This window comes from Phodopus roborovskii, unplaced genomic scaffold, assembly GCF_943737965.1.
Source record: "Phodopus roborovskii unplaced genomic scaffold, PHOROB, whole genome shotgun sequence".
NCBI lineage: Eukaryota > Metazoa > Chordata > Mammalia > Rodentia > Cricetidae > Phodopus > Phodopus roborovskii.
This window is the reverse complement of record NW_026126689.1, coordinates 1,509,034-1,525,658: the sequence shown is the minus strand read 5'-3', so window position 1 is coordinate 1,525,658 and position 16,625 is coordinate 1,509,034. Positions and strand designations below refer to the sequence as shown.

Below are 16,625 nucleotides of genomic sequence, written 5' to 3'. Positions count from 1 at the left end.
ACCTACAATGTCTTGATTTTCTATGCTAAAATGTGGTAATAAGAATACTACATGTCAGAATAGTAATGATATTGTAAGTCTCAATATAGTAGTCCAACTCATTTCTATCTATCCCTGGATGTAGGTCAATGACTTGGAAATCTTCTCATTGGAAAATAGTGGGAGTGCAGGAAAGTAATGTATTGTTCAGAGATGGGGAAAGGATGATGTTCTCTTAATTTTACAGTGAGATGCAGTGGGTATGCTCTTTTATCCAGTCAGGCAGCAGCTTTGCAGCACAGTATGAAGCAGCTAGAATATTCATTGTCCTCAAGAAATATAACTAATACATCAAATGTCTCACTACACATACAAATACACACACACACACACACATACCTGAATATGTATATAGCATACATATGAATAATTAAATGGTTTTATATGGAAAAATCTAGAAGGAAATACATCAAACTATTTTGAGTGGGGAAAATAATTTTCATTGCATTTTATTCATTTATTTGTCATGGTATTCTTTGTCTGTAATCATGAACAAGCATTTGTTTTAAGAGCAGGGGCAGAGCTTGAAATTATTTGTAACACATAACCATGTAGAATGGAAGGGGAAAGGTTCAATGTGGGAATCAGAGCCCAGATAAAAGCATTTTACCTGTTGATGCGAACCTGGGTATATATACATATCACAGTTGATGTGTGTCTTAATAATTTTTTAATGTTAATATTAAAAATATATTTCACATGTGCACATGGAGGATAGCTTGTAGGAGTCTAATCTCTCCTACAATGTGGACCCCAGTAATCCAACTAAGGTGTCAGTTTATAAGCAAGTGCCTTTACCCACTAAGCTACTTTTCTAGTCCAAGATAGTCTTTTTTTTTTCAGAGCTGTTTTCACCTTACTTTTCTCTAATGACACATGTAGAGTAACCTTTGAAAATCAACTGTGGTTTACAGAGATGTGACATTACCTTTGTGAAACATGTTGATTCTTCTATGATCTCACAAAAGAGTTCATTAGCATTTCAGTAGGAAGTAGTTCACGTCCAAAGTTCTTTTTTTTTTTTTTTTGCTGTTTTGGATTTATGACAGCAGTGGAAATGTACCTACTCAAGCACCTATTGCCACTCTTCATTCTTCAGTGTCCTCTGTCAAAAGCAGGTGGACATCCTGCTTCTCAGACACTTTGTGTGTGTGTGTTTCCAATAATAAAACGTAGGACAGCCTTGCTACTTAGACTTATTCCTCTTTTATTTCTCCTCTTACCTTTCTGGTCCCTTAACATAGAGAGAAGCACATGGGTGCTTGCATGCATGCTTGCATGCATGAGCATGCTTGTGTGCACACACTCACATACACACACACAACCACAAACATACGTTCATGCATTTTATAGTGCACACACACATATGCGTGATTGAACAAATGCATGCAAACACACACATACACACATGTATACATATATTGATACATAAACACACAGGCGCACACACATGCATGTGAATGCATACACACACACACACACACACACACACACACACACTTCATTATCACCCAGACACTTCTGATTTCATCACCATACATGAAGAAACCAAGTTTACTATCTCCATTTTGTAGGTCAGCAGCCAGACTCATAGCAGTGACCAGGATGTCCCCATCTAAGCATCAAACTAGGCCTTCTGGCACCTGACTCATGTGATACTGAGCTGATAACCCCAACCCACTCACCAAAACTTAGCAGAACTCATGATACTGTCCAAAAAATGTTTGTGTTTTCTTTTTAAGAAACAAGGTCTGTCCCCACTGTTAGCAGGTTTTATTTGTGTCTACTGCAAAAGTCCTGGTTCTCCACTACCAACTTCAGTAGCCAGAGCTCCAATTGTGTATTGACTTCACATTATAAAGGGAAGATCTGCCACCATGCACGGTGGAAGGTGTGGTTAATGTCTTAATTCTCTTTTGCTCCCTCTACTCAGGAAGCAACCAGCTTGGCCCCATCTATGGGCACACGTCTGTGACATCAGGAAGCCTGCTGGATGATCACCACTGGCACTCAGTGCTCATCGAGCGCCAGGGACGCAGCATCAACCTGACGCTGGACAGGAGCACGCAGCATTTCCGCACCAACGGAGAGTTTGACTACCTGGACTTGGACTATGAGGTACACTTGAGGGCATGGGACTGTAGTGGAGGAGGGAGGAATACACACTCTGCTATAGCATTTTATTAATTATATATCTGTTAATCTCATGTCTGCTCAAGCCCCTTTCCTTCCTTCTCTGTAGAAAGGAGATACCCTTAAATCTCTTTCCTGTAGAAATCTCTATAGAAAGGAGATATCGTTTACTTAACAAACTACATGTGTAATTATATATGCATTGTTCATATTTTAATTGATAGATTCCTGTTTTAAAATAGCTTTTTCTTCTCACATAATATATCCTGATTATGGTTTTTCTATGTCCTCAACTCCTCCCAGTTCCACCCTACATCCCTTCAAACTCTGTTTTTCCACTCATTAGAAAACAAACAGGTGAGGCTGGAGATATGGCTCAAATACTAAGAGCATGCACTGGCTCCTGTTCCAGAGGTCCTGAGTTCAAGTCCCAGCAACCATGTAGTGGCTCACAACAGATCTGGTGCCCTCTTCTAGTGCACAAGCAGAACACTGTATACATTATAAATAAATACTGTCTTCTAAAAAAGAAAGGGAAACAAACAGGCTAATAAGGGACAATAATAAACTAACACAATGGGATAGGACAAAATGAATAGAAGGAAAAGAGACCAATAAAACACAAGAAGCAGATATAGATGCAGGGAATCCACTCATTTGTACACCCAGGAACCTAAAATTGACACTAAAATTAAAGTCATAATATATACACCAAGGGCCTGTAGTGTGAAAGGAAATGCATATAGAAATTAACAAAATAAGTTAAAAATAAAACAAAATTTAAAAGAGAAGGAAATCCCTGACATGACACATGACATTGTGATAAAGGAGCTTCCAAAGATACTGCTTAGTTCATTTTCTATTGGTCATCTACTACTGGACATGCAGCTCACCCTTAAATGTGGTTTGTTTCACCAGTGAGACTCCTTTGGAAGAAAATTAAAAACTCATTTATAAGTGGTTATTAATTAGAAATAGGATTATTTCCAATTAAAGGGATTGGGGAATGGGAAACAGGGTTAGGACCAATCTAGTAAGAACTATGCTGATGCTGTGCTTGCTGCCTCAGGCTCTGGGGTTTCATATGTGCAATGGTCCTCTTGTGTTGAGAAGGTCCATTTCCTTGGTGTCCTCCACCCACTTTAGACTGGTCTGAAGTGCCTTTGGAAAGTGTGTTCAGACATAGCTAAGTGTTTCTCCCTAGGTTCCAGCTACTAGAAATCCATTATCTTTCCAACTTCAACACCATAAGAGCCAGACCTTTCCACATGGACCCCTATTCCCAACCATCACAATTGGCAATGAGTTATGACATCTATTACTCATAAGACTATGCAGTATGTCATATACAAAAGGTACACTTGCTTTTTGTAGTATATTGGATAAAACTATCTTTACTTCTAGCTTATATTATTTTTATAAATTGATGACTATAGATCACTTTTTTTTAGTAAACTGTTTTCTCAGACATAGGTGCCATAAAAGAAAAAGTAAAATATGGAATATTTAAAGCGATTGTTCATTAAGATACACTTTAATCTCTAAATAACAAAATATTTTTAAAATATTCTTGTCAATGAGAATAATCAGAAGGTAAAGGCAATTGCTTCTCTGTGTAGCACCCTAAATTCAATCCTGAAATGAATAAATAACACTATGTGTAGTGGAGAAAGAGTATGGATTCTTACAAGCTGTTCTCTAATCTCAACAAGGATAGCAGAGCATATGAATGCCCACACACATATGTAATATAGTGCTCACACACATAAATAAATATAAAAACATATAATAACTTTAAAAAACTCAGTGATCACCTTGATGACTAAAATATACACATATATGTACATGTGTATGTATAACATGTAATAATTTTATAACATTCAAGTTAATATATTATGTTTTAAGTAAACTAGCAGACTAATTCAACACATTCCATCACATCTGTCAGTAGTGAACTGTAACGAGTACTGTTTTGTCCTGCTACCGCGCCAGCCCCAAATAATACACAGAGACTCTGTATTTGGTACAATACTGTTGGCCCGGTTACTTGTTTCTTATCGGCTAGCTCTGCCTTTAATTATTAACCCATTTCTGCTGATCTATGTATTTTCACATGGCCTTCTCTTACCGGGGAGGCGGCTGGCGTCCAGCTCTCTCCAGACTCTCCATCTTGACTCCTCCATCTTGACTCCTCCTTACTACTTCCTATTTCCTCCTTGTCTCCTAGTCCCTCCTATCTTCCTTTCCTGTTGGCCAACAGTGCTTTATTATTAACCAGTATGAGAAACATATACAGAATGACATCTCCCATCAGTGAACAGTAGTATTACTGCACATTCTGGAGCAGCATCCAAGGAAAACATAAAACACAACATATCACTCAGCTAGAGGCTTCCAAACTTTCTTAGTTCATGGGACTAGTGTAGTTTTAGTAATATCTTCCAAAGCTTTGGTGGTTCAAATTACTTTAAAACTTAAGTCCTAATAATTTCATAGCCATTTGCAAACTTTCCTATTTTCAAATAACAGTGTGATAATGAACAAAATTAAGGTTTCTTAAAAAATATTTTTCATATTTGGGCTTTAATTTTATACTGGCATTCTTTTTATGGTCAACTGCTATTCCAAAACTCAGAAAGTCATGAGACAAAATAGGCACAAACCAAATATTTGATTGTCCAGCCCCAAAAGCAGTGTTTCCCATAGTATCTAAGAGATACTAAGAATTGTGATGCCTTTAGAGATTTAGTATATCTTGGAACAAGCTCTGAGGTAGCTATGAATATTTGTGTTCCTTGGACTCTACATGTGAGAAAGCAAAAATCTATGTGTTCATTGTGAGTGTATTGCCCTCTAATTATATGTAAAAATTCAATGACACAGACTACGCTGCTCATAAAATTATTGTTGAAAAATATCTGAATTGATAGGTCTAAAATATATTTTATATGCAAATGGAGACAGAAAAATATAAGCTTAAGCCTAATTACTGTCTTCATTTACAAATAATTATTAAAAGAAGCAGTGAATTTGAACGTGTATGTGAGACATATAAGAGGGTTTGGAGGGAGGAAGGAGAAGGGAGAATTGATGTAATTACATTATAATCTCAGAACTAAAATAATTCTTTTAATAGTAAAAGGAGATGAAAGTCTAAGAAAGTTGAATCTCCTGCAAGTTGACTCAACATCTCTTGTGACTTACTGCTCTAGTGTATTAGAGAACTTGCAGATGAATTATTCATCTTCCATTAATAAACTTTGAAGTATCACAGAACAGGGAGATATCCTGAAGCATTAGCCATGGGCAAACATAATTCCAATTTTCAAAAACCATAATTAAAGATGTGGGGTCATAGACCCTGTTGAGTTTATGATGAAATCTGTGCATATTCATGCACATGCAATACATTCTGCATGAGGTCAACAGTTCTAGGATTTCAGTGTGTCAAATCATTTTGTATACAAGACAGTCTCATGTTTGGGAGTCTCAGCTATTGACTGGAATGAGTTATCAGAAGAGGTATAGGAGGAAATATAAATTTACTGAAAATGGCGAGGGTTGAATTACTATTTCACATTGATAAGCTAGTGTCTAGTAACTCACTTTTTTTGCAAACAGAAGCTATTGTTATGGGTGATGGTAAAGGGGTTGTGTTTACTTCTGTACTTTATAGTAGATATTAAAGACACTTTATGTGTTAGTTAAAGAAATTGGAGACCTATTAAGAGTCCACATCAGAGCAGTTACCCACGTCTCTTTGATGTATCAACAGAGGAAGTAGATTCCTATCACACAAGATGGTAAAATTTACTTCAAACCTAACATAACACACATTTTGGAAAATTCATATTGAATTATTAAGCAGTGGTATAAAGTAGATAAAAGAGCTAGCCTGCTAGTGTTCATGAAGACTGCATTCTGCTCCCCTCAAACTACTTAACCAGTTCTTGCAGAGTGGTCTGAGGTAAAGGGCATTGGGCTTTAGCAGGAGTAAGAGCCCTAGAAGCCCTCAGAAGAATTTCACTGGAGTGGACAAGGAAGAATGCACTGGTCTGATTATGTAACTGTCATAGTGTAAATGCCTCGCCACAGGGAATTTCATTCTGTAAGTTTGATTGTACTGGGTGGGAGACTGAAAAATAATAATAATAAAAAATAATAATAAAAAAATAATAATAAAAGAAATAACCATCATTGCACAACATAGTGCTTGCACCAGATATGCACTCTGTAAATAACCTGAAGAGCACATATACTAAGTGTAGCATTTACTTATGAGCAAGATAGGTGGGACTAAGAGACAAGGAGGATTCTGGGAGAATTAGTAAAGATGAGTCAAGATGTAGGCCTTGAGAGGAGTAAGAGGTCCAGACTCTCTCTCTCTCTCTCTCTCTCTCTCTCTCTCTCTCTCTCTCTCTCTGGTAAGACCACATGGAAACACTTTGATGAAATGAGTTAATAGCTAAGACAGAGCTAGCCAATAAGAAGCACTAGCCATTGGCCAACAGCTTTATAACTAATAGTTTCTTTGAGTGTTATTTGGGGGGCTGACATGGCTATGGGGCCAGGCTGGTGGGAAATTGCTTATAGCAATCACTGTCAGGAGTCAAACTGCTAACTACATGGCAGTCTGAGATGGAAAGAGTATGTATTTTGTTTTCCTCCAAGCCAAGGAAACTAAAGGACAGGGTAGTAAGCCGATGTTTGGCTTGATTCTGTTCTTTAGTTAAATGCCATTTACAGTACTTAAAATGAAATGCCATGATGATTTTTTGCAATACATCTCTGCTTGGGAAAAAAGAGTTGACTCTTGCTGTCATTTTTATGCCTATAAACACACTATAGTCATAGAGAAAATCAACCATATACTCTAAAGCAGAGCTAGAAGCCTGGGTCTGAATCCTTTATGGACCTTACTGGTTGTGTGACATGAGTAATTCATATTTCCTTAATTTAATGAGAAAATAAGATCACGTTTCTCCTAAGATCATGTGATATATCAGTTAAGGATTTTATAAACATACACATTTGTACATATGCTTATAATATAGCAGAGGTATGTTTATCTCTTTCACATGAAAGCTATCCCACCTACTTTTTGCAATTAGCTCTAGCTTCAAATGCTGTTCCACTGGAGTCTCCTTTTCTCTTGTATGTTTTTGTCCTGGTGGCAAATTATTCCAAGAAGGACATCTACATTTCTAGGTTTATTATAACAAGCAGGCAAGAAAATAGGTCTATAGACTCCTCCTTCCACTTTTATGATCTTGGAGTAACATACATCCTACCAATGAAATACTGTAAGAGAAAACTACTACCCTAGAGGTTGGTAAGTGCTGTGCATGTTGACTTCAGGATGATAGAGCTAGCTGGAGAGAATTAATACCTCATCCTAAAACAGGATGCAGAGAAAAGTACACTAGAGGTGTCTTCCAGCCTCTACTATACTGTTTAAGTACTTTAAACCTGACAATCAAGGGTTAAAAGCGGTAGTGTTTTTTACTAAGACTACAGAAAGAAACTCCTAAATGTGACTTTTAATCCAACAATTGAAAGGGGGTTTATCACCATGATTGTAGGATATCTGAAACTGTTGTGGTTCGACAATTACACTCAATCAGTGGTACTATATAAGAAGTAAATGCCAAACAAATGTGCAATTGCTTCCATGAGGAGGCTGGGTTAGCTACACCATATAACCCTCTCTGGCAATGCTTCAGCACAATCCCTGTGCATTTGAGTCATCGTCTCAGTGGAAAAAAACATTGCCCAGATAAAAGAAAACATGTACATGGAGAAACAAACCTGTAGTGTGAAACAAGTAACACAGTGTATTTGAGATGTGATGAAGCCAGCACCTAACAGATTATATGTTAGGAGTAGTTTTTCCCCGCCGGCAGTCCCACTGCCATGCCTGCCCCAAATAACTCACAGAGACTTTGCATTAGATATAATGCTGTTGGCCAGTTACTTGTTTCTTATCGGCTAGCTCTGTCTTAATTATTAACCCATTTCTATTAATCTAAGTACTTCCACGTGGTCTCATCTTACTGGAGAGTGGGGCCGGCGTTCTGCTCTCTCCAGTCTCTCCATGTTGACTCCTCCTTCCTACTTCCTCTTTCCTCCTTGTCTCCTAGTCCCTCCTATCTTCCTTTCCTATTGGCCAGCAGTGCTTTATTCATTAACCAATAAGAAAAACATATTTACAGAATGACATCTCCCATCAATTATATATGAGCCAGGGAGAGAGTTTGGCAAGTAGTGTCACTTGCTGCCCAGCCTGAAGGACAGAGGTCAACCTTGAGACCAACATGATGAAAAGAGAGAGCCTATTCTGCAAGTTGTCCTCTCACTTCCAATATGTGTCATAACGTGCAGACACACACAGACACACACAGACACACAGACACACACATTCATGCAATAATACCACTCATTCGTTTTTAAAAAGGAAACTTGAGGTGAATTACTACGAATTCCTTAAAAGTAATTGGCAAGGAAACTGTAGACAATTTCAGTTTAGTGTTATAGTTACTGCTGTCAGTATCAGGATCAGGTTCACAGCACCTGGAAAGACCAGGGACACTGTGACTTTCCAATGTTTTCCCATTGCTTCAACTATTTTTGATTTCTCTATTTTTCCATTTCTAATTACACTCTATGTGTTTTAATTTATTCTCAGCTCCTCTCCTAATGTATGAACTCCTTTGGGAGTGATATATATTCAGCTGAACATGATTAATAATACTTAATTTTATTTTAAGTGGGGCCTTCTTAAAAACATTGTTTCATAAACCATCATTAATTTGTCTTTTTCTCTAAAACGAATTAAGCATTTTAATTGCTGTAGCACCAAATAATGGGACATAATTTACTCATGAGCCTCCTAGAATGCTGCGCATCCTTGCCTTACATCAAATATAAAGTCCTCAATTTTGAAAATGCCACAAAAAATCGCTTTTACATTATAAACTATTTGGGAAAATTGAAAATGATGGCCCTGGAAAGGAAAAGTCTGCTTCACAGACATTGACATTACAACTACAATTATGCATTGCATTTATTTATAAATTCATCATTAGTAGTGAATATTCCTAGCAATAGGAATAGTATAATTCTGCACCATTTATATTATGGCAACAGAACTTGAAAGTAGTGAGACATACATGGAAATGAAAAACATATGCCTTATAACACTGATACCCAAAGGAGCACATTAAGGTGGATTGGTCTTATCCTTAAGGTCTTTCAAGATCTATAAAATGTATAAATTTTGACTGTTCAACTTACAGCCTCTGTGACCCACAAGTCCATAATCTATACACTAATATTATTTTTCAGCTATTTTCTATACTCAAAATAATTCTAATTAGCCTTTGACTCAAACAGCCATTAGACTTCACAGAGCCCACAGAGAGTAACTGCAGTATTCCTTGCTTTAGGTTACACTTTTATCAGCTTATTATATTAGTGCTTGTTGTGTTGAGGTTACTAAAGGCATTTATTGGTAACATGTCTTTGAATGATAAATATGAATATATAGTTTTAATATTCCTTGATAAAATAAAGTTGCTAGATAAAATCATTTTAAAATACTCTCAAGGCAACTTGTAAAATGCCTTTGGTGTTTAAAAACTACAAGGGAAGTTTGCTAATTATTGGTCAACTGATAACCTAATCATTGGAATTAACAATTCCATTATGCATTTCAGTAACAACATAATGTAGTGAGTAAAAGATTTAGTAGGCAAGACATAATATTTGCTTATTTTTGAACTGAGATAAAGATGTCTGACATTGATTGTGTTCATAGCTTTGTATATTTTGTTGTAACAGAGTGTAAATATTTTTTTTTCTTAAAGATAACATTTGGAGGCATACCTTTCTCTGGCAAGCCAAGTTCCAGTAACAGGAAGAATTTTAGGGTTGCATGGAAAGTATCAACTATAATGGTGTCAACATCACTGATCTTGCCCGACGAAAAAAATTAGAGCCATCAAATGTGGTAAGGGTCCAAAATATTGATCCATTTACAAAATTCACATGAACATTTTACCTTTCGTTATTTTTTATTTGATTTTATTTTCATTTACATACCAATCCCAGTTTCCCCTTCCTTTTCTTCTCCTGCCCCCCCACACACCCCACTCCCCATCTACTCCTTAGAGTGGGTAAGGTCTTCCTTGAGGAGTCAACAAAATCTGGCATACCAAGTTTAGACAGGACCCAGCCCCTCTCCCCTGTATCAAGGCTAAGCAAGGTATCCAACCATAGGGAATGGTCTCCAAAAACCCAATTATGTGGCTTGATCTTTTGGGGGGCGGGAGCTGGCATTGGGACCAGAACTAATGGCAGTTGCATGAACTGGTTTTCTGCAATATTTTGTTTTTTATGTGGCATTGAGTAACAACAAATGTCTACTCTTTTTCACCTTGTTTGGGTTCAGTTCAATTGTGTAAAACAGATGATGTTTAACTATGTGTAGGTACTTGACGTACTCAGAATACATCCTGACTTTGAGTCAAGCCAGTCTTTGTGCCCTGCGGTTTTAACTGTCCATATGAGAAGGAGGACAGGATGACAAGTGTGGAGGGAGATAGGAGAGGGTAGGAGGGTAACCGCAATGAGATATATACATATCTGGAACTGCCTAAGACAAGTGTCAAGGTTACATAAAAGAAGTATCAGAGTAATAGCTAAATAATAGATTCCATAAAACTAATTTTTATTCTTTGGTGAAATAATAAAGTGGGTCACAAAAACTCATGTTGAGTTTCGAATGGAACCCTTGGAGACTGGTTTCATATTTCTTGAAGAAGACCAAATAATGATGATGTTTTAGCAGCATGAATCTGTGTGCACCATTGGGTAGCCCCAATGATAATAACAAATGTTTCTCATGACTTCCCCCATAGCTCTGCTTACATTTTCAGAGATTTAGTCAAATATGGCAGGCAGCTTAGTGTGATCATGGTGCTGAAGTATTAGCTGAGAGCTGTATCCTTTTTTTCTCCCTTTTTAAATTTAAATTAGAAATAATCTTATGTTATATATCAATCTCAGTTTACTCTCCCTCCCATTCTCCCATGCCTCCCACCAAACCCCCACCCCATCCCTGAGGCCTTCTATGGGGGATCACCAAAGTCTGTCACATCATTTGGGGCAAAGCCTAGGCCCTCCCCCATGTGTCTAGGCTGAGAGAGTATCCCTCTATGTGGAATGGGTTCCCAAAGTCCATTCCTATACTAGGGATAAATGCTGTTCCATGACCAGAAGCCCATTAGACCGCCCAGGCCTCCTAACTGACACCCATATGCAGGGGTCATTGTTCTGTCCTATGCTGGTTTCCAAGCTGTCTGTCTAGGGTCCATGAGCTCCCCTTTGTTCAGGTCAGCTGTTTCCCCAGCATGGCTTTGACCCCTTTGCTCATCACTCTTAAAACTCTCTACAACTGGATTCCAGGAATTCGGCTCACTGCTTAGCTGTGGGTCTCTGCTTCTGTTTGTATCAGCTACTGGATGAAGCTACTGGTGATGGCATATAAGGTAGCCATCAATCTCATTATAGGGAAAAAGGCATTTAAGAAGCCTCTCCCCTTTTGCTTAAACTCTGAATTGGGGTCATCCTAGTATATCTCTGGACATCGAGTCTTGGGGAGAATAGAGGAGAGCAAGAAAAGAGATACCTTAATAGAGGGAGCCATTATAGGTTTAAAGAGAAATCTGGCACTAGGGAAATGTCCAGAGAGGTACATATTAATCTGAAGGCAGAAGGAAAGAGAGAGACACTGAATTTGGCATGGGCTTTTGAAATGTATAAAGTCTATCCCCAGTGACACACTTCCTCTGACAAGGCCACGCCTCCCTATCTTTCTAATCCTTTCAAACTGTCACAATCTTTGGTGATTAACCATTCAATTATAGGACCTATGGGGGCTGTTATTCAAACCACCACACACTGACCCATATTTACCATGTAATGTTTACATAGCATATAAAACCCCACATGCTGTGAACACAGATAAACACATAGACCACATAATAATGCACACATACCATGTACTATTCATGCACATATGCAACATACAGAAATACATAAAGACATGCCCATAATATGTGCGTACATGGACATGCACTAACGTAGCAATTAATAGACAAGCAAGCACCTATTATTTGCACAAAAAATGTTCTGTGTGCTCATATACCACATAGTATGGTTATATACAAACAATTATCCCACATACTATTCATTCGCATTAAAACACACAGACCATCTATTATGTGCTCACATAAACACACACACACACACACTTTTTAAGCTTTGGATATATCACAGTGGTGCTTTCACTGTTCTCAGAACCTGGGGCTTAAGTAAAAAATAAAATTTAGAATGCAAAGTGTCAGAATAATATTTCTACTATGTGTATTTTAAAATATAAAATATTAGTTCAGTATTGGTTCCGAGATGTACCCATTTGGTACTCAAACTATACAGCAACAGCCATGGGGGGCTCATTACTAAGGCAACATTAATTACAAATCATGTTGAAACTAGAAAAGACTTCAAATAGCCAAAGTATATTGTAAAGTATAAGGCATATACAAATATATCCTATTTTAACAAATTATTTGTAGGCAATCATAGAATAATTTTTGTATCAAAATCTGTGCACACACACACACACTGAAAACATTAGGGAAAATCATGGAACAAAACATTTTGTTTCCATCCCTACAAAGTTAACATTTTATAAGAAATTTGCTCAAGACATTAGTAGCTGTTATGTCAGTGAAATTCACTCAGCTCCCTGCAGACTCCCTTCTCATACCCACACTCTCCTGGTGCATATATATTATATAATGCTGTACATATGTATATACACATATGTATATATGATTGAAGGAAAGAGAGACAGCTAATAACATTATCAGGGTCCGTAAAATATGATGGTAAGATGACAGAAGACCATTGTGTGGTCTCCCCATCACAAAAAGCTAATTAGCTGTCAGCCTCTTGACTTGCATTGCTTGCTACACTCTGAACTGGATGTCCAGCTACTGCGTACTGGGTCTAACACTCCAGGAAGTTCCATGAGGATCCATGCACCCACAGAATCAGGCTGGGGTGCTAGCCCTAAAGTTTCGTACAGGCTCCATCCCTCCTTGGAATCTGTGGAAGCACCTCTTTGTCAGTATCCTCACATAGATGTTTGTTTGCTTGTAGGGGAATCTGAGTTTCTCCTGTGTGGAACCCTACACAGTACCAGTCTTCTTCAATGCTACAAGCTACTTGGAGGTGGCTGGCAGACTGAATCAGGACCTGTTCTCAGTCAGTTTCCAGTTCAGGACTTGGAACCCCAGTGGTCTCCTGCTGTTCAGCCACTTTGCCGATAACTTAGGCAACGTGGAGATTGACCTTGTGGAGAGCAAAGTGGGCGTCCACATCAACACCACACAGACCAAGACAAGCCAAATCGACATCTCCTCAGGTCAGTCAATGGCACCTGCTTGACATTTGCTTCTGAGACTGCTGTTGACAGTCCCAAAAGTCTCTCTCTCATTCTCTCTCTCTTTCTCTCTCTCCCTCTCTGGCCTATTCTTTATTGTTTTATTGGGACTACAGATTATAATTTGGAATTTGAAAACTCTTCCTGAATTGTACTACATTCTGCTTAAAGGAAATGCCAAGTTTAGGGTGTGGGCAAGGAACAAAGTTTATTGACTTTGAATTATACCATGTGAATATTCCAATCCTTCTAGATGCCAAGTAATATTAAGTAGAGAAATAACTACTCCTCAGCCAGCAGAGTTTATATGTAAAATCAAATGATGTTTGTAGTGACAATGACAGTGTTTGGTATATTTTTTCACTTTAAAAGCATTCAATTAGCTTTACTAGTTATAAGATTATACTATTTAATTATCGGGTTGAAGTAATGGTTAATTTCCTCAATCAAAACTCTATAGCATCACTCCTAGACACTTGCCAGTGGTTAGGAAAAAGTAAGCAAGAGGTAAATACAAAACAGAACAGCAAAGTATATATGTCAACTAAGGGGAGGTGGGCTTGAGTGCATTTGACATTGTTTTAAATGCACATTTTTATGATGTCATAAGACGAAGTTTAGGATACACTGTAAGACTTAACGGTACTGGAATATTCTTAAACTGATATGGTATTATGAAAGATGGAACTGCAAAGTAAGATGTTATTAACTAAGAGAAACTGGGATGCAATTTGGAATAGTGATAAATAACATTTTAAAACATGTTTCTGTAGTTACTCCTTGAAATAGGAACATCAGTTACATGTTACTGTAGTTTACAAAATAACCAACCAAAAATAACAGTGTTAGAAGGCTTTGTCCTGTCTAGTGATTTGAGGGTACACCCCACCAGGTGCATGAAGCAGCTGGCCATATTACATTCAGGGCACAGAGAAAATAGTGATATTTAACTTGCAAATAATGACTCAGATATAGGTAGGAAACAAGAAAATAGCATTTACTGAGCACTTAGTACAGACATGCCGATTATAAAGCAAGGAGGTCATGACAGATAACCCAGGTGGGCAAATCCCTCTGCATTTGGGAATAGGACATGATAATTCTGTAAGTATTTTGCAAATACCTGACACCCTTTCTAACGTGTTGAATTACTTTGCTCATCTCATGTATTCATCCCTTCTGTGGGCTTCAAGCTTCTGCAGGGTTAAGCTGTACACAGTCTTCCTGTAGCTTGAGCTTTTATATCTTTCAGGAGGGATGCTCCAAGAATGGTTCTCAAGTTCAGGACTTACTTCTTAAACTAGCTCTTAGGCATATGCCCTGCTGACTCATACAATGGGTTCTGTGCATCTGTAATGTCAACCTCTATTGACTTTGCCAATTCAGCTGATAACTACTTGTGGATTGTCTAAATGGCAAGACACCCCGGCCTGTGTTCTGATTTTTTGATTCCTTTTTCCTGTGTGTTCAGTTAAAATGATTAATCAACTATTTTTTTAAAATCATTTTCTTTTCTGGTAAGTTCTTCCTGGGAGATTCAGAGTAAGCAGGAAATATCTAGAGGCCCAGAATAAGATAAAATAAATATACATAAATAATTTATACAGTTGAAAAGCAATCCACTGCCAGGATTAAAAGCTCTTTTCTAATAGCTGAACACATAAAAGTGTTAGCATGTAGTTCTCTCTCCTGGCACTGTGTGAGCAGGCTAAATTGTTCATGCGTTTCCATGTAACCAAATCATTGTGTTTGAAGCAATTATTATTTTCAACACAGTAACTATTAAACTTGTTCATTTGATTTGATCTAACTTTGGTCTTTAAGATGTTACCTAATTTAAACAGACTAAAAAAAAGTCTCAATGAAAGAATCTAGTTAAAATAGTGTGTAAATAGATATTTACCCATAGAGTAGTAACTGATTTTTTTTTGTAAATTCAGCTAATAGTATTACTTAGTAGTGTTTCTTAAAGATAGAAAAATGAACCGCAGAATATTTTTCAATTCAGCCAAAGATTCTGTTACTTGAAGGAAAGTGATATGATATCTGAATATTTTAAAACATTACTCTTAGTTCAATGGAGTGTTTCAAATATTTATTTTCCCTATGCATGTACTAGGAATGAAGGGCAAATTATGGTTACACACATTTTAGAAAAATAGGTGTCCATAAACAGAAAGATAGTCACAAAAAACATATTGCATCTAGCGAATGGTAATGTGCCTTCCACGAAATCATGAATACTGAGATTAGATTCCAAGTAGTGATAGGAAGCCTAGGTTTGATGGTGGCTGTGTCTTTAATGATAGTGTTGGGCACAGAGGACAAGTGGGCTGGCTGGCCAACCAATGTGGATAACTGGCAAGCTTCCAGCGCAGCAGCAGATATTTTTCTCAAAGTATTAGATGGAGAGCAATCGATGAAGGCACCTACACTGAACTGTGCACTCCACATGCATATACACGAATGTGAACACTCACATACAAACTCATACAAGAATGCATACACACATAAACATGCACATTCCAAAATCTAAACCAAAATAATTTTAAAACTTAAGATGTTGAATCTTGATTTTAGAGACTAGTTTCATAGAAAACAATTTCAACAGCATCTTGCCAAATTCGATGAAGTATACAAATCACTGACCGTATAAAGTAACACTGAGAAGGAAGCCCAAAGCACTGCTGTTTGGTTTAACAACGGTACTATACATGTATTGCATTGCTTCTATTATTACCTGATGGGAGATGTCATTCTGTAAATGTGTTTCTCTTATTGATTAATGAATAAAGAAAGCACTGTTGGCCAATAGGAAAGCAAGATAGGCAGGATTAGGAGACAAGGAGGATTCCGGGAGAGGTAGGAGGAGATTCAACATGTAGAGATTTGAAGGAGAACAAACAACTCCAGACCCTCTCCCGGTAAGATAAGACCATGAGAA

General features: G+C 37.5%; 1 protein-coding gene across 1 annotated transcript in view; it reads left to right on the top strand.

Moving 5' to 3' along the window:
• Cntnap2 (contactin associated protein 2) overlaps nucleotides 1-16,625 on the top strand; it is a 1,802,334-nt gene that overhangs the window by 757,905 nt on the left and 1,027,804 nt on the right. The window contains 4 exon segments of the mRNA XM_051174658.1: nucleotides 1,973-2,157; nucleotides 10,038-10,095; nucleotides 10,098-10,180; nucleotides 13,399-13,663. Coding sequence (XP_051030615.1) covers nucleotides 1,973-2,157; nucleotides 10,038-10,095; nucleotides 10,098-10,180; nucleotides 13,399-13,663 — 591 coding nt within the window.